This window comes from Astatotilapia calliptera, chromosome 10 (assembly GCF_900246225.1).
Source record: "Astatotilapia calliptera chromosome 10, fAstCal1.2, whole genome shotgun sequence".
Classification (NCBI taxonomy): domain Eukaryota; kingdom Metazoa; phylum Chordata; class Actinopteri; order Cichliformes; family Cichlidae; genus Astatotilapia; species Astatotilapia calliptera.
Window position 1 is genome coordinate 9,553,221 of NC_039311.1, and position 19,569 is coordinate 9,572,789.

The 19,569-nt window shown below is 40.3% G+C and overlaps 1 protein-coding gene across 2 annotated transcripts in view; it reads right to left on the reverse strand.

Annotated features, from left to right (window-relative positions):
* Window positions 1-19,569, reverse strand: part of pcdh1a (protocadherin 1a) — a 112,746-nt gene that overhangs the window by 17,923 nt on the left and 75,254 nt on the right. For both annotated transcript variants that reach the window (XM_026182570.1, XM_026182569.1), the window contains exon 4: window positions 13,499-13,718. In XM_026182570.1, coding sequence (XP_026038355.1) covers window positions 13,499-13,718 — 220 coding nt within the window. The remainder of the gene's footprint in view (window positions 1-13,498; window positions 13,719-19,569) is intronic.

Consider the following 19,569-nt stretch of genomic DNA (forward strand, 5'->3'; position numbering starts at 1 on the left):
TATCCACTTTTGTTAGAGTAATACATGAGCACATCTAAAGCTTAGGGATAGTGGCTTAGGCACACTGGCTCACTCATTCATTTTACAAGCTTAGTGCTAAAACCGGACAATTTCAGTGGCAGCATGGTGTAAAAAGCACTATTTATGGAGCCTAATGTGCGCTTATATGCATGTCCTCGCCTTTCAGCACATAATTCTAAACACTTATCTGGGTTTTCAGCCATGTTATATACATGTGGATAAGAGTTGAGTGGCTTGTGTAAATCATATTGAAGAGGGCAATGGACTTGTCCCTATGAAACAGAGACCTTCCACAAATTCTCACATTTATTTGCTTTCCTTTTTTTTTTTTTTTTTTTTTTGCAAAACAAGCAATAAAACTGGACAAATATTACAATATTAAGAACTAAAGCCCAGATATATTCCAGGTTCTGATAAAAACATACTATTATAAGGGATGTTACCACAGCCTTTGAGTCAGCTGGTCACAATGATGAAACTGCAGAGAAATCACTTTTATGTGTAAAAGAAGGTAGTCTGAAATCAAATGCAAGGCCTAGATTTATTGGGATAATGGGACTTCTGTTCGGGTTCCATCTATTTCACATGTGGCTGCAATCTCTGGCACACAATAAGTCAGTTCACTCGAAGAGACAATAAGCCAACTCTGTACTTTGCTACAGTTAATGGTCTGAGATGTAATAACATGTCCCTTCTGTCACAAAGCCCCTTTCAAAGGTCTGCAGTCATTTGACAAATAGTCTAATATGTGTGGCCAAAGTTTGGGATGAGAGCACGGGGCTCATTGTTAGTGATCACACAAGCGAGAGCACATTTTCAAATTGGGCAAAGGAAAATCTAGACACATTCAAAACTGTGACGTGTTGACACATCATCAGTGCCATTTTGGATTCAGCTGTATTGTCCCATGAAGTCATTTGTAAAAGCGTTATAGTTTACCATTGTCCATGGTGTCAAAGCCACATTCAGGTTATTGAGTTTAATTCTGCTCCAGTTAGGCTCTTCCAGTGACCTATTTGCTCTGAAATAAACCTACAAACAATCAGGGGGTAACAAAATAGCAGCAGCTGATGTGAGCATAGTGTAATGCGTGTGCTAGAATGAGCTCAGGATTATAAGCGTATTACTCATGACAACATGCCTCAGGGGACCGCTTGTAAGGACTTTTTTTCTGCAGAAGCCTCCACAAACTTGCCAGTCCCATGACCTGCCCCTTCTCTGGGTGGTGGCAGTTCCAGCAGTGGCTGGCATAGGCCACAGTGCTGTTGTAGCCTGGCATACTCTAGTCCACTCAATAGTACAAACAGGCAGAGACACTGACAATGTATAATGGCATCAGTTGGAAGAAACTCACACCCCTGCATCAGCATGCTTTACTGGCACCTAGGCAGGAGCCCAAGCAGGCACTCATGGACAAATAGGCTCAGTTATTCCATCTTTCAGTTTTTTGTTTTTTTTCCGTACATCTTTATTTGCTAAATAATAATTTCCTTATATATATATATATATATATATATATATATATATATATATAGATAGATAGATAGATAGATAGATAGATAGATAGATAGATAGATAGATAGATAGATGGGATGCACCGATACCACTTTTTTGGAAACGAGTACTTGCATTTCAGTACTCGCCGATACCGATACCGAGTACTTAATAAAAACATGATTTAAATTTGCAGGTAACAGCTTTAGTCCTATAATTTAACAAAAACAAACAAACAAGGGACTAGTTTGGAATTAAGAACATTTATTTAAAATGAAAAGCATGTTGCATGCAACATATTACAGAATAAATAACATCAGAGGCTAGTGCATCGTAGCTGCACACTTTTTTAGTTAGTTCCTCAAAGGGGGCGAGGATGGCAACAGTCGTCTCCATAAGAGCCCATTGGTGAGCGGTGAGATAGTCAGGGAGTTCGTGCACTCGCTTTTGCTCAATGAGGGACTGGAGCAGGGGTGTCAAACTCAAATACACAGTGGGCCAAAATTCAAAACTGGAACAAAGTCGCGGGCTAACGTTAATATTTATTGAAAAAAAAAATCTTCCTCCACATATAAGAATGAATCTTTTCTTATGGACTCAAATAAGTTTTGCTGGAAAACTGAATATGGAACAAATTTGGCCCGCGGGCCAGAGTTTGACACATATGGACTGGAGCATGTAATACGTGCTGTTCCAGCGCGTCTGTACGTCCTGCTGCAGTCTCTTTATTGGCTGGTTGAGCTGTCCCTGAATGTCCTCGAGGCGGGAGTAGGCTAAGGCGGAATGTTTAAAATGCCCAACTATTTTCCGTCCCACTGCTACAGCATCAGCTATGCCCCTCTGTGCTAATAAGCGTGGGGGCGGGCACTCAGCGCCTGTGATTAACCCCTTACATGCCGCTCAAACATAGACAGGTCTCAGACCGTGGTATCGGTCCTCGGTATCGGGGGACTTTTAATGAGTACGAGTACTTTAGAAAATGTGGTATCGAGGCCGATACTGGTATCGGTATTGTTGCACCCCTAAAATATACATATATATATATATATATATATATATTTTTTAGGGGTGCAATGATACACAAAATTCACAGTTCGGTTCGATACTTTGGTGTCACGGTTCGATATTTTTTCGATACAAAAATTTTTTTCATGCTTTTTAATTTGTCATTTATTAAAATTCTAAATATATATTTTAACTCAAAAGTACAGTTTTTAAATTTAATGTTGCTGAAACAACAAAGTAATAAAAATAAATAAATCTATCTGATCGAGAAATCACTCATCTTTGGAAAAGAGAGTTTATTACAGAGAAATGGCTCTTTCCAAAATAAAAGCTATACTATACGCTTCTTCTGGGCTATATTCTCAGCAGCATATTAAACATATCAGGTCCCCATAAGGAGAATCATGTGCTAACGGCTGTCTAAATGACTCTGGTAAAGTTTGTATCATGCGTGCTTGTTGTTTTTGTCTGCTTCCACTTGTCTTTACACTAGGATGATGTCGGAGTAAATGTGCAGTCATATTCGTTGTGTTCCCACTAGTGCTGTCAGCGTTAATCTCGTTGAAATAATAATAATAATAATAATAAATTTTATTTATGAGCGCCTTTCAAGTCACCCAAGGACACTTTACAATAGGATAAAACACTTAGTAAAACAATGGCAGAATAAGAACAATAAAATACAAGCACAAGATAAAATGAACAAACAGTGGATTCACAGTGAATATGCAGATTTGAACAGATGAGTTTTGAGTTGGGATTTAAACTGGGGGAGAGAACCAATATTTCTTATTTCAGGGGGCAGAGAGTTCCACAGCCTGGGAGCAGAGCAGCTGAAAGCTCTGCTTCCCATGGTGGTGAGGCGGAAGGAAGCTACAGTAAGCTGGATAGAAGAAGAAGAACGAAGTGAACGGGCAGAACAAGTGGTGGTTAACAGGTCAGAAAGGTAAGAAGGAGCGAGGTTATGAATGGCCTTGAAGGTGAGCAGAAGAAGTTTGAAAATTATCCAGAATTTCACAGGGAGCCAGTGAAGTTCCTGAAGAACAGGGGTGATGTGCTGGTAGGAGGGGGTTCTGGTGATAATGCGAGCAGCAGAGTTCTGAATCAGTTGAAGCTTATGGAGGGATTTTTGGGGGAGACCATGCAGAAGAGAATTGCAGTAGTCAATACGGGAGGTAACAAGACTATGTACAAGAATGGACGTAGAGTGGGTGGAAAGAGAAGCAATCTGTTAATGTTACGTAGATGGAAGTAGGAAGAACGGGTGAGATTATTGATGTGAGATTTATAGGAAAGTGAACTGTCTAGGATGACACCAAGGCTCTTAACCTGAGGAGAAGGGAAAACTGTGGAGTTATCGATGGTGAGTGAGAAATGGCTTGCCTTCAAAAGGTTGGATTTGGTGCCAATAAGGAGGATCTCAGTTTTATCCTCATTGTGTCACAGTCTGGCGAGGGCAGACTGTAGGTGTTGGCAAAAAGGACCCAAACGCAACTCCATAAACTGAACGTGGCGTAGATTTTAACAGAAAATAAGCCGTTTATTGAGGCCAGCAAAAGGGGAGTACAAACAGCAGGACACAGGTGAACACTAAACCATAGCCTAAACTGGGTGAACTAAAGCTAAACATGAAAAACCTTAAACGGGGTGAACTGACATAGAATGCTGAAGTGAGGGTATGGATGAGCAGACGACCTGACAAATGACATGCAAAAACAGAGGACTTAAATACACACATGAGGTGATCAGGGGAAGTGGAGACACATGAGGAAACAGCTGACTAACATGAACCTAATGACAGGAGCAGTGAAGCTAAATACAAAGAACCAAGAACACACGACTCCTTCCAAAATAAAACAGGAAACATAATGAAACGCAGACATGACAACCAGAACTTGACAACGTAAGACACAGACATGAAACACATGAAGAGCAGGGGAGACTTAACATGGGTTGGAAACACGAGGGGGAATTAATAAGAACTAAAATCACCTAGGCATGGTAACAAATGAACTTAGAAAACCTGAAGGGCTTAACATAAACTATAAACATCAAAATGAACTAAAACTCAAAACACTGGGTCATAAGACCCAGGACCGTGACACATTGAGCTTTAGAAAATTAGAGGTAAACCAGGATTTTAACTCGGATAGACATTCTGTAAGGGAAGAAGGTGGGAGGGAGGAATCAGGTTAGCAAGAGAGATATAACTGGGTGTCATCAGCAAAACAGTGAAACTGAAGATCAAATTTGCGGAAGATGGTACCTAGAGGGAGGATGTATATTATAAAGAGAAGAGGGCCTAAAACTGAGCCTTGGGGTACACCAGAGGTGACGGGGAATAGACGAGAGCGGAATGATCTTAGTTGAATAAACTGGGAGCGGTCGAGGAGATATGATTGAAACCAGACGAGGGGTGTGTCAGAGATGCCGAGAGAGGAAAGTCTGCTTAGAAGGACAGAGTGAGAAATGGTGTCAAAGGCTGAGCTCAGATCTAAAAGGACGAGAATGGTGAGAAGACCAGAGTCAGCTCCGATTAGAAGATCGTTAGTGACTTTAAGTAGAGCAGTTTCGGTACTGTGACATGAGCGAAAACCAGATTGAAATCTCTCGTAGATGTTATTATTAACCAGGTGTAAATGAAGTTGAGCTGCAACCACTTTTTCGAGTATCTTAGAAATGAAGGGTAGATTGGAAATCGGACGAAGGTTGTTAAAGTTGTTAGGATCTAAGGAAGGTTTTTTCAGTATAGGAGTGACTAGAGCAGTCTTCAATAAGGAGGGAACGATACCGGTGGTGAGAGAAGAGTGAAAGATAGCAGAAATGAGTGGGAGTAAAGGCTTTGATTTACATATTAACTAGGAAATATCAGATAAATCAAGAAGATGAAAAGTGGAAAACGGCTCAAAAAGGAGAAGAGGTTCTGGAGAGGGCGTAGACACAACATTTGATCTGAGTTGCTGGTGGATGTTATTGATTTTCGTAGTCCAGAACAGCATCAAGGAGTTGCATGTTTCAGAGGAATAGAAGTTCGGTGGTAAAGCGTTGGGGGGTTGAATTAGCTTGTTGAAAACTGAAAACAGAGTCCTTGCATTACCCTCATAAGAACTGATAATACCAGAGTAGAAGCTTTGTTTGGCCTTGTTAATGGAGTCTTTATACTGAAGTACGTGGTATTTATAGATTTCTGAATCAACAGTTAAACCAGATTTCTTATATTTATGCTCTAGCTGCCGAGCTTTGGCCTTCAGAGCTCGGAGGTCAGAGGTAAACCAGGGAGCAGAGCGAGCGAAGGAAACAGAGTTGGTTTTTACAGGAGCCAGAGAATCAAGGACAGTGCGTAGACAATTATTATAATATAACAACAAATCATCAGGAGTAGAATAGAAGTCCAGAATCTGAACATTGTCCAAACTGGTAGTGAGAATGTCCATATCAATGTTCTTGATGTTGCGGAACGAGATGAGACGGGTTGGCTTGGTAGAAGAGCAGCAGAGAGTGAGGTTAAATGAAAGGAGGAAGTGGTCAGTTATGGGGATTTCAGTAGCAGAAAGATTCGAGGGAGTAAGACCAGAACAGCAGACCAAGTCCAGGGTGTGTCCTTTAGAGTGAGTGGGAAAGTCGATAAATTGTTTAAATTCAGAGCCTTCGAGACAGGAGGAAAAGTCTCTGGTGAGCAGAAGGTCATTATTGTCCATGTGAATGTTGAAATCTCCCACCAAGATCACATTTGGGGATAGAGATGAAAGATGGGTTAGTAGATTAGCAAAGTCACTGAGGAAGACAGGGTTAGGTTTGGGGGGGCGGTATACAGTAGCTATGATAGTGGGAATGGGTCCAGTCAGCTCACATGCAAGGACCTCTAGAGAACTAAAGGTATCAACATTAACTGGCAGGACTTTCAAGTGCTGGCGAAAAAGGATAGCAAGACCACCCCCACGACCTGAGCAGCGGGGTTTAGAAAAGTAAACAAACCCCAGAGGAGCAGATTCGTTTAGCTGAGAAAAGTCATCAGGTTGTTGCCAGGTTTCAGTTAAGCAGAAAAAGTCAAACTTACGGTCAGATAGGAGGTCTTGGATGAGAGGTCCCTTACTTGTCAATGAATGAATGTTTAGAAGACCGAAGTTGAGTGGAGTATCTTCTTTTTTGCTAATCGCGGTGGGCGCCCTAGGCAGGTGGGCTAGAGATCGATGGTTGACAGCCCGATCAGGGTTCCTGCGAGGGCGGCGAGTAGCAGACCAGAACGATTTAGTTCCATTGGAGTTATGGAAAATCCTGCGGGACCCGCGATGGATGTATCTCCGGCGAGGCTGGAAAGTGATGCCCGGGTGGTAGTGGAGCTCCGCCGGCGACGGGAGCGATAGCTGCCCGCGAAGGCGCAGGATATAGCGGAACAGTCCAGCTGTAGGATGGTAGACGAGCGTCAGGAGAATCCAAAATAGTGCCAACCAGCTCAGGAACATCTTGGTCCGCATCTTCGATTGTGTGGAGGAAAAGGAGTCGAGCCGGCCGGAGCAACGAACAGGTAGGCTAAAATAGCTCAAACAGTTAAGCTAGTGCTGCTCACTGAGAAGAAGACGTGAGAACACATTCAGCTGAAATAACAGAAGTTGAGGACAAGCGTTGCAATTCAATCCCTGGCAGAGATCGATCTGGTCCTGAGTGTGAATGTCCCTGTTCATTCAAATCTGAATCCAAATAATCCAAATAATCCAAATAAATCCAAATAATCGAAAAATGAACCGGTGAGTAGCGGCAGCCAGACGCGCCAGCGTTCACTCAAGCCGAGAAATGACGTTAACGCCACAACACGGCAAATCTCCGTTAACGAGTTACCGCGGATCACCCCGTGCGTGGGACTGGACGGCCAACACGTTAACGAGCTAACTGCGCTAACCACTAGTTCCCACCAATGTAATTGAGCATTGCGTGGCACATCTGACATACTGTTTTACTTTTGTCCATGATGCGCTTACCTTCAGGATCATGCTTCACATGAAAACCAAAATAGTTCCAAACGCCAGATCTGAATTAGGGTGGGGGAGGTTCAATTTGCCATGTTGCAAGGAGAGCTTAACTTCTGTCTCGCTAGCTTGCCCTGTGCTCAGTGAATCTGCGTTCGACTACTCCACCTAGGCTGCACTGTCGAGCGCTGATCCACTGAGCGCTCAACACAGACAGCATCGTCAGAAGGAAAGTTGATAAAATAAATTAAAAATTTTGTATTGTTTGATACATATGCGTACCGAACCGAAAGTACTGTATCGAACGGTTCAATATCGACCCCTAACATTTATATGTGTGTGTGTGTGTGTGTGTGTGTGTGTGTGTGTGTGTGTGTTTCAATGTCCTGAGTGAAGACTAGCAAAAACAGTAGTGCTGCCTGTGTGATACTGATATGGCAAGCAGAGGAAAGCAAAGGAAAGCCCCATGACAACAGTTCAAACGGAACAAATATATGACGCTTCATGCATTATCTGTGAGATCTAAGGCAGGGAAAATCAGACAGCATTTCTAAAGAACCTTATTATCATGCAAATGCCATTTTTCCCATTTTATCTCAACCTTCTCAATAGCCCATATGGCAGTGAGTCCGCACAGAGGAAGACACGGGGAGACCTCATGCTGGGCAAGCGGCCACATCAAAATTCCTCCATCTGTGGTCAATTGGGTTTGTGTGTGTGTGTGTGGGGGGGGGGTGCGCATGTAAGTACCTGTCTGCAATCTACCTATGTCTGTACTAGCCCTCATATCACAGCCAAGATCCCCATCCACTGATCCCTGGAAGAGTGATTATTGTCTAGGCTGGAGTGAACAAGGTGGGACTGATGGTCAAACCAGTGTCCCAAAAAGAGAGGAGGGCTTATCGTAGGTCCTGGGACTTATTACTCAGAGGTCTGGGATAGGTGAGCCTTTTTTATAGGTTGTATTATGTGACTCCAGCTGAAACACAATATATTTGTTTTGCTTAAGCTAATGTTGGCAAAAATGAACAAAAACTCCAGTCATTCATGTTTTTTCTCCTTATAGTATAAGTGATTGAAAGCAACTGAAGAAAAAACACTTTAAATTAAATCAAGTGAACTCAGGATTAAAGATGATTAAAGATGCCTGATGCTATCTCGTATAACTGAGAGTTTTTTGATACTGATGTCTGTTTATTTATCAAATCCCCAAAACGATGCATTTTCTTTTTGAGCCAATCAGTAATAAATACTGTAAATCACTCTGACATTACCACTAATCAAAATCTAATCAGTAATGTCTGATATAGAGTGGATGGACAGATGGGACAAACAGAGACCAGTCGTCAGTCTATCTGTGATTTCACTGTGGATGACAAATCATGCATCTTGACAGCAACCAGACATACAAGATAAGCAGTTTTCATGCTGTCTGAAGCAATCAATTTTAATGGAATTACAGAGCTCAGTGATTATGATGAGAGTCTATTAAAGTAAAATAGCACTGTAATCAAAATGATTTAGAGATTTAGAGCACGATGCAACACCCGCCACTGCAAACAAATACATCCATGTACTGTATTCAGGTGCACATGCGCACCCACCCATGCCCCCCACATGAGCACATGCATCCAATGGACATTGGATGCATGTGCTCATTTCTGATTAGATTAACAGTTGAGCAATGTGCATGCTACACTGTGAACGTAAGAGTGGAAAATGCACATGGGTAAACTGAAATGGAGTGCACTAACACAGCCGGGAGACAAGAATAAGAAAAAGTGGGAGGAGGGAGCAGCTGCTAAGGCATGGGGGGGGGGGGGAGGAACTCCAGAAATTAATTTCTGCAGATCAGACAGCATAGATGTCATATAGCGGAATTTTTTATTACTCTACTTTGAATGAACTCTTAATACCAAAGCCAAGAATCATAACGGAATATGTTTATGCCCACTTGAGCGAAGCTGTTACAGACTACATACACACTTTCCTTTGAGCTACTCAGCCCAGTAAACCAAGGTCATATTACTTTAGTCTGCAAGAATCTTAGCAGACAGGGAAATTTTTTTTCTTTTGTTCATTTTAACTTTCAAAAGGCTTTTGATTGTATTTACACAGACACCTCTTTTAGATTTTTTTTTCTTCTTAAGTATTACATGGCTATGCAGCTGTTATGTTCCCCATGTACAAACTGATTACTCAGTACTCCCATTTAGTGCTGGGCGATATGGAAAGAATATTTATCACGATATGAATTATGGGATCTGCTTTGGTCCTTTTCATATTATCTTCCTTTTATTCTCGATGTTACTTGTTAAGCACCTTGGCATACCCTTGCTTTTAAGTGTGCTTTATAAATAAAGTTTTATTATTATTATTATAGTTATTTATATCACGATGACGATATATATCACGATATACCACCTGACCTGCGGTCATCTGGAAAGTACGTGGTCTGTAAACAGCGAGCGGGGAGGGTCCAGTCTTTGTTAATGAAATGGATGGTTACGCTCATGTAGGGCTGCATATCTCTGCTTGTCCATAGGTCAATCATCAAGGCATAATGCACGACACTGCAAACATCCTTCTCTACTTTGTCCCAGCACTAGATTAATAGATTCTTGAGTGTTCTTTTTTGTGGACCTTCTATAGGTGATAGATTTGTTGTGTTGCCATTGAGTGCAGGAATAGTTTTATAGCATAGCTTGCAAATGGGCGTCTTCTGCTCCATGTTGGTGCTGTTGAACCCAAAATGTAACCAAATCATAGACGTACCCCCTCTTTTCGGTAAAAGTGCTTTTTCTTGGGCTGCCTGTGTAGCTGTCTCTGCCTGTTGCATGTCCGGGCATGAAAATGCAAACTGTCGCACATCCATGGTTTTGAGTTACCGTAAAGCATGTCGCAAATCCGGGTGCACATAAAGCAGCATCATGTCGCAAAACCACAAGATGGAGTTTCTTTCCGAAAAATATCATTTTTCATAATTTATTTTCTCTTGCTAAAGTTAAGAGTATGTATAGTGAGAATACAACACTAATATATTTGCCACAAGCTATTTAATGATATTTTTTATGTAATCATTTATAAAATTAGGTTCGGAACAATAGAAGACAAATGGCACGATAGACACTTTTCTATCGCCCACACGATATATATCTTCATATCACCCAGCACTACTCCCATTGCTGTTAACCAGATTAGGCTCTTGAAAGTAAGAAACTGTAAGTACACATTTGACAATTTAATTCTTGCCATTTTGCCATATGCAGATGATATTGTGCTTCTGTCAGAGGGAATGTGTTAAAATTCTGTTTAAGATGATGGAAATTGTCAGTCAAAGGTAAATGATTTATTTTAGGGAACAAATTTGGGACTGCAGCATGGGAATATACATAGAAACTAGCAGGATTGGTTTAGAGATCATTAGTTGGGTGCCAACACAATAGAAGGGTGTGAAAATCTTGGGCATTTTACTTATCCACAACATTATGATGCATGTGTCAGCACCATATTAAATTATGTTTTAGTGATAAGGGAATTAAAAAATCAGCCTAAAAGCAACAAGTCTTGGTTAACTCGCAAGCATTTAATCAATCAATCAATCAATAAAAAAGTACCACTAATTATAGATAAACCGAAAAGCTAATATACTTACCTCATAAATTATTTACAGCTTTAATAGCAGTGTTAAAATTAATAGCGACAAGCATAATAGTAATTTTTCTATGTGTAATTTTATTAGTAATAAAAGTGATTCTGTATTTCCAGTTTATTATAGGAATGAAAAACCTGACTACAATCAGAATTTCACTGAATTCCCAAACTGAAATGGACTACTGAACTACAAAGTTTGTAAAAATGTAGATTCGCCAGTGTCAGAGTTCAACTTGTATAACAAAACACACATCCATGTCGATATTTTCCAAGCCTGGTGATGCAAAGGCTGACAGTCTGGGGTTCATATATTGCGTTTTATCCAACTTAAATGGAGTGACACATCGTCCTCACCTCCCCATTTTTTGCCTGTCAGTCATCTTTACTGCAATGAATAAAGCTCTGTACCAGTACAGCCTGTCACTCAAAATGCTTAAAAAAGACTTCATGTCACTATTCAGGTGAAGCTTGGGAGGAATTCCTCTGTCTCATTTGATTTTTCTGTCTAATCTTTCATTTTATGTAGGCTCCCTGTTATCTCCCTGGAGTGGAAATCACATTTTAATTAGGTCTTTCCTTGGTTAGCAGTTCATCTTCGCATCTCCCTGTCCTATGTGTTCATCCTGTGGGCTTTGCATCCTTGTCAGAGATTCCCTACACCCTGTCACAATCTAACGTTGTCCCCATCCTGTGCCACCTTTCCATTCTTTAACTGCTCTGTCTTCACTTGCCATCTTGCTCCCTTGCTGCTGAGAACAAAGGCAACATCACAAAAACATGTGTTTTCCAGATGGCAAAAATGCAACAAAGCCACAACAATCTAAAAAAGAAATCATACATATCCCATAACATAATTATGAAGGCAAGATAGAAATGTGTTAGTTGACTGCTGGCTCCTGAACCCGCAAGAGCGAGACTGTATATGGGCTGACTTAATCTGATGTTTAGTAAACTTAGACCTGTGTAGAGGCAGAAGGAAGTGCAACATTTGGGAGACTTGTCCTTTTTTGCACAACCACTACTCCAGTCTTGAATTCCAATGTCACTAATTGACACCAACATTTGCAGCAGAGATGAATAAACTAACTAATGTGACCCAGCACAAGAAGAGGCAATGCATCACAATGCAAGATGCTTTACTAAAAATGGAACTTTATCATCTGCTGCTTTCAGGTGACAGTGACACATTTTAGCCTTTGATCCTGCAATGTTTTGTAACTTGGGAATGCTTGAGACTGAAATAGTCTTCCTTTTTTTCCCCCCTCTCATCACTTAATCTTTTTCCAACCGTGATGTATACTTGCACTGACAAAAGATGCATCTGGGTCTGTTTCACCCACAGTGTGACACCTTAACTGTCAGTGTTGATCAGCAATTCATCAAGTCCTCAATGATGCATTTGTCTTTTATGGGGCAGTCAAAGGTCTACCTTTAAAATCTATATGCTAACAGAGCTGAGCCCTCACTGCTTTTGAGATAAGACCACATTAATGAAGAAAGTTAACATTCTAGAAATGCAAGCAGGAGGGCGAGGTGTTGTAGGTCAGAAGTGAAATATCAGAATTTACAAGTGTAAGACCGGGCAGCACTGCAACACAAAATGCTACAATAATTGGAAATGCACCATATGTATCACTTATCATAGACATGTAATGGATTGTGTTTGGCAGCGTAAGGCAGCAAAATTGTTATTTTGATGCACTGCTCACAGATTTGCAGCTATGGCCTTAGCTATAAGTCTTTTTGTTTGTTTGTTTGTTTGTTTGTTTGTTTGTTTGTTTGTTTTGGGGGGGTGTTCTTTGCAATATAAACCTAATAGTGAGGCCGTCAGTGTTCTGCTGGTGGATTGATTATTAAACCAAGAAATTATGGCACCTGCACGCCTTAGCTGCTGTGTAACTCGTGTCCGACTAGGAGCAAGGAACTGCTATGAGTAAACATAGTGTAGTCTGCACAGATGTCAAGGTTCAGATTTATTTAGAGGGCAAATGCTTCATTAGTTGGGCTTTTTAATTAGCACACTTGTGAGAGAGGGTCATTAAGGATGTCTGACAGAGGACCTGCTGATGAGGGGGATGGAGACACTGCTTACTCCAGCCTTGGTACACTCCCCACACACACATACACACGCACCCACGCAGCACAGATCTGCTCAAAAACCAATAACATTTCCACACAGTCATCAACAACCACAGCAAGTCAACGTCAAGCGTGCCACAACATTTTTGGGCTGAAATGGCCAGGGAGCACAAACAAACCTTCTACATAATGCATGTCTCAACCAAAGCCCGTTAGAGCCATCAACATTCAAATGCATATTCATAAAGAATATGCCAGAATAAAGAGGCTTGTCAGTGTACCATTTTCTGGGTGTTCAGTCTCTCCAATACTGCCATCTGGAGTGGTTCTCTCATAGTGGTCCTCAGGCAGGGTCAGGGGTCCAATGCGAGGACCAGACGATGACTTGCTGCTTGGAGTCTCAGATTCCTCCAGGCCGCTGTCATAGTAGCTGTGCTGAGAGGCATCCTGCAGGTCCTGCACAGGGTTGGTGGTGGAAAAGGTCACTCGCCGATGGGGATGCTAAAACACAGAGAGAAAACAAATGAATTTGTTCAGTATAAAGACACTTTTTTTTTAACCCCCTATAACCCTTTTTTTCTTTTTGTTTCCTTTTTGGTCTGCACAGTTACATTCACAGCTCAAAACACATCCATTTAGAATTATTCTGTAGATTGTGCTGGCCATATAAAGTTCACTAATAAAAAGTCAGAAAATAGTATTAAATATTAAAGACCTTTAAATATTAAATCGTTTTTTGGTCTATTATTATTCTGAAGATTGAATAGGTCAGAATTATATGAAAGGAGTGAAGATGGACTTCAATAACAAGGAACAGAAATGAATTAACTACCACAACATTCCAATATATTCTACAGTAGATTAATAGATGCATCAAAGTGTGAATGGGGGGCATGCATTTAAATATTCTGACTGTTTATGGAAAGTGATTGAAATTAGTTTGCAACAAATAAGTGCCAATTCTCTTTCGTTTTTGCATCCTTGTAGTGCAAACTGTCAAAGTTTGATTTTCCTTGATATCCATGGACATGAAAGTAAACATTTTAAACAAACGTCTCATGGTGTCATAGAAATTGTAACCGCGATATGTACGATTATTGCTGTCACTGTCATTATTAGTCAGACAAAAGTTTCATTTTCTAAATCTGCCACTGCCAAATGAATTCTGATGACAATGATTGGTACACTAATCAGTAGCCCCAGTGAGCTACTTTCTATCTCCATATTTTAATATTTCTCTTTCCCCAGCTTTTGATGTTTAACTGAGTGGAAAGCTAGACAATATTTCCACAATCTAACTAAAAAGGAATCCAAAGAAGATCTAAATAAGTCTAACAACAAAAAGGGCACTGCAAATAAAGTTTGTGACACACATCAATTTGCCAGCATTAGAATATTTCATTAAATTTGCTTTCAGTGGTTTATGCTGATAAGATTTGATGAAAGATTGTAAAAAGTAAATGAATGAATGAAAATACTGATAGCTTGAAGAGGAGCAGAGCAACAAATGATAAATCATTTGAGATCACACCCTTTATCAAATTGAATGGCTTGTAAATAGAGTTAGGAGACCATTAAATTTCCTCTTCCAAAGATCAGTTTACTAATGGCTACCTACCCACCGATCCACAACAGAAAGATGACTCCTTGCAGTGCACATGCAATCGTCCCCCACCCCCACACATGAGCACCTCTCGTAAAAGTCAGGAAAGCACTGATACAGCAGAACAGGCCTGCCAGTGCTGCACGAGTCAGCCCCGATCAATACCACGGGTCTGCGCTTTCTACCGTTCAACCACTTTTCTGGCAAACAAATCCATGCTAGAAATCATTCGAACCATCAGCTTTTAGTACATACACACACCAGATATTGAGAAATGCTTTTAGGGCTTAGGTAAGTGCTATCAACAGCATGTTAGCGGGCTCCAAAATGTTTCCAGAAACCTGTTCATCTCTCCATCATCCCAAACCATCATACTGTTTTTTCTCAGTGCACTGATGCATCTCGACTTTTATCTGAATAATGACTATGTGAGTTCGCTGGTGCCTCGTAGTTATTTTTTCTCTTTTTCCCTCTCAAGAAAGCTACAACAACACTACATCAATAAATTATAGTCTCATCTTGGATTCTATAGATTTATGTATATTATTATATACATAAGAAACATAAAAAAGACTTCTATGTCTTTTTTGTTTCAGATATAGTGTAAACAAATGAAGAAAAGGTGCTGGGAGGGTGGGGGTGGAGTTAGGGGGTGTTTGGGTTCTATTAAATGTGCTCTTTGATTGTACATAGACACATAAAATATTTTTAAGCTTCATTTGAAATTAAACATACAAAGCAAGAACACGCTGTTTATTATACCACTCAAACTTCAGCTGATCTAATTCAGTTCTGAAAATATTACTAGTATGAATCGTGGAAAGATCCCACACATGACAAACACACACAAATTCAAAATAGAGACTCCTCCATCACCCTGGCTGCTAAGGATTTTCACTTCTATGGTATTTTACAAACATGACTAGACAAACTATATATTCCAGTGGTGCATTCTTAAAATCCGATTGGTCATCTCTTCGGCTCCTTATATGTTTAAAGTGAGGGGGCGTTTAGTTGTTCAAATATGGATTCTTGCTTACACGTCTCCTCAAGGCATCAGTCCAGAGAGTCAGCATGTTTCCTGAGTATGATAACCAGCAAAGACTGCAGAGATGGGAAATAGATTCCCCTTTTAGTCAGAACAAAAATCCTTTGCCAGGCCTTGGGGGCTGCAGGGATGCGGCAAGACGGAAGGATGGAAGGGGAGGCTGAGCAGGAGTGGGGAGTTGGTCAGGCAGACACGGGCGGCGCTTTGGCTAGAGGGGACAAGCAGAAGGATTAGATTCTGGGAGACTGGAGGCGGGAGAGTACGATTGTTTGGGCATTGTTGTAGGAGTAAGAAGCTACAGGGCTGAGAATGAGGGACGGGACATTTATGATGACATCTAGAATTCATAACCCTATTTAGATTTTGCTAAAATGGCCTTGTTCATAATAATGTAGTCCCAAAGCAGATGGAAAGATATTGCATGATTCTGTCTTTATAAGAGGACCAAGATACATTTTTACATAAACAGCAATTGTCCACTGCTTAACTGCCCCCCCTCCCCCCGGCATTCTTAGTCAGGCTGTCACAGAACAATTTCGAGCTAAACATGGTTATAACTGAATGAGTTTTAGCTGAACGTACATGCTGATTACTAGTAAGATGATGATGTTATTTCTTAATTTCTTTACAGTTTGCTGACATGACCATGTTCCACTCTTGTGAGAGCAGGCTGCCGTGTGCTTTCTTAAATAGGCTATTTAATTATACATTCATACAGTGCTCCTTTGCAAATACCATAATAACCAAGTGCTTTGTGATAAACACATAACAGATTAATAGCCTTTTCAGTGCATATATGACCTGACTGTAAGGCCTTGGACTATAGCTGAAGACTGCACTCCTTGTTCTTCTCTGCATGGAGTTGGTACTAAATATGAGCAACAGTGAGCTAAATGGCAGGAAACCACAAAACAGACATGAGCTGTCTCATTAGCAGCAAATGAACTTTCAAAATAAAAGCCAGGGAATTGTCCACAGGTAAACTTACTGTGACTGTGAATAACGGTGAGTCCCTTGACAAAATATGGAGTTTTTCCTTCCATCTGATTATTGGGGCTTTTTCTGTGATATTGTAGGATCTTTACCTTACGATATAAAGTGCCTTGAGGTGATTGCTCTTGTGATCTGAAGCTATATAAATAAAACTGAATTGAACTGAATGAATGCTAGAATGGTCATGTGATTTGAACTTTTACCATCTAAATATTTTGAAAAAATGTGGGACAAAGTGGCAAATAAATAAGGATTGTCACAGAAAAGGAAAAAAAAGGCTATTTTCGAAAGACTTTTTATGTGCTTGCATCTGAAGTTGTTATGCAAGCTGGAACTACTTATTTTAATTTACTATCTATTCAACTAATTAAAAAAATTAATGAGGACTGCACCTTCTCTTTATCTCACCCTTTCATTGGTTTGTAGAAGCAAACATATAACACAGTGGGGACAAATCTATTAAGTTGAATTGCAAGGACCAGACTTTCATCTAAATACATCAAAATATCAAATCAACGGAATAACACAACATTATGTGATGTCTTGCCTGAAACAAGAACTGGTTACGTTCGAACTGATAAGGAGTGAAATAGTCTGGCGCAGATAATCACAAGTGATGATTTATGTGAGTTAAATCTTGAGTGTGAGGTTAAGGGAAGAGAAGCCTGCTGGTCTGAACTCAAGAGTGCATTTTAGGTTATGTTTAAACTGGCAGCCCATATTAAATTTTTGGCAGACTGAGATATCAGAACAAATATTTCATTTTTCAAATCAGATTTAATCCAAATTCCCGAGCGGGTTGCTATCTGATTTAAAAACTGGCTTTCAAATGATCCTTTACATCACTTTGTATTTGACAGACAGCAGTGACGTCACACCCAGAGAACTGCTAGCTCGGTGCGGACTGTCACTAAGGTTTTCTGGCGTGATCGAAGACTTGTGCACTGTGACTAGATATTGCTACAGTGTGAAGAGTGAGAGAATACATCTCCATTATTCACCCAGCTTGTGGCCTGCTGTTTTGTGTCTGCATTGGGAAAAGGCACTACCAGTTTGTGAATGTATTTACGCCTATGCCGTTTCCATAGCAACTGACGCAAATGGGTTATCGTCAATGGTTATATTGGAATAGCGTGGACAGTTTGTCCCAAGGATTGGTTTTGAAATAAAATAATAATAATGTAGGTGCCTGCAGCTTGAATGGAAGAGTAGAAAGACATTGTGGTGGTGTACAGCTGTGCTTTATCAAAAAGGATAGCATTTTAGATCATCTCTAATATTACTGCTGATTTGCACTACTGTTCCCTGGTGGGACCACAGACCCCAATACTGCTGTGCTCTTGTGCTGGAGGTCTCAGTTTACTGTAGATGTCCTAGGGCTACCCAACACCATGTTGTCAGGTGCCCTGTCATTCAGCCAGGCTTCCCTGGACATCACTGCTAGTGCTTATGCAGATGTGCAAATTCTTCATGCTCTCAGACACTTTTTAGGCAAACTCCTGGAAGAATCTTAGGTGAGGTACATTGAATTTTTGAATGCCCATCTCCTCCAAAGTTTGTATTTGTCTTTTCATTCATCTATGAGTAAACATATGGCGATCGAGCTGTTGACTGAATTGTATGTGCTTCAAAACTTATACAGTTAGGACTATATACACTGGATGACCAAATTATGCACTCACGACTGTTTACGACAATATATTTCAGCATTTAAATGCCATGTCAATTTTACACGGTACCTCATGGATGCAGATGGACACGCGAATAACAGCATGGTTGGTGAGGGTGAGACGGAACAGGAAACGGACAAGACAAGGCAAATCGAGGAGCTCGTTCCTAAATGAAGTTCTACCTCTGTAGCATGGATGTGGTTTGACTGTGAAAATCTGATACAAACCAGAAAACTGTATTCTGCCAGTCATGACAACAGGCTCAAACACCACGAACCTCTTCTACCACCTACACAAGAACTATTAGACAGAGAGTATGGACAGAGTTTTACAAATGACAAGCACAAAAGAGTGCTTATATAAAAATCATTTATGTTGGGCTTGTAATCATTTTTTTAAACTGTTTTGTTTATTATGAATTAATATTTTAACATTTTAAATTAATGATTTGAGCTGACATTCTAAATAAAAAGATAAAAATAATCACATATGAACATGTATGATTCTTTTTTGAGCATGCCATTTAAAATTTTACAAAAAATACACTATTTTACACATTTTCTAAACTTGTGTATGCACTATGTCATGATGTATTGTTATTGGGATATGGGATGACTTATACTGGGATATGAGATTTTGGTCATAACACACAGCCCTATATACAATATGGAATTAATCCATTTTCTTCTACCTATCCAGTTCAGGGTCACAGTGAGTCTTACCGTGAACAGATCGCTAGTCTGTCTCAGGGCTCAGTGACAGGCAAACATTCACTCTATATTCACACCTACGGCCAGTTTAGAACCACCATTTAACCTAACCTACCAAATATAGATTTAAGATTTAGCCTGAGACTAGCATTTAATATAAGCCACATCAAAGTCTGAATTTGAAACCAAAGTGGTTTCAAAATTCTGCATCTGACTACTACCTCTATTTATACTACTCTGTAAGCTTGCTAAAACCTGTCTGGCTCATAGTCCCTTATTGTCTTTTTTAAAATGAATTTATGATAAACACAATCACTCAAGTTTTCAT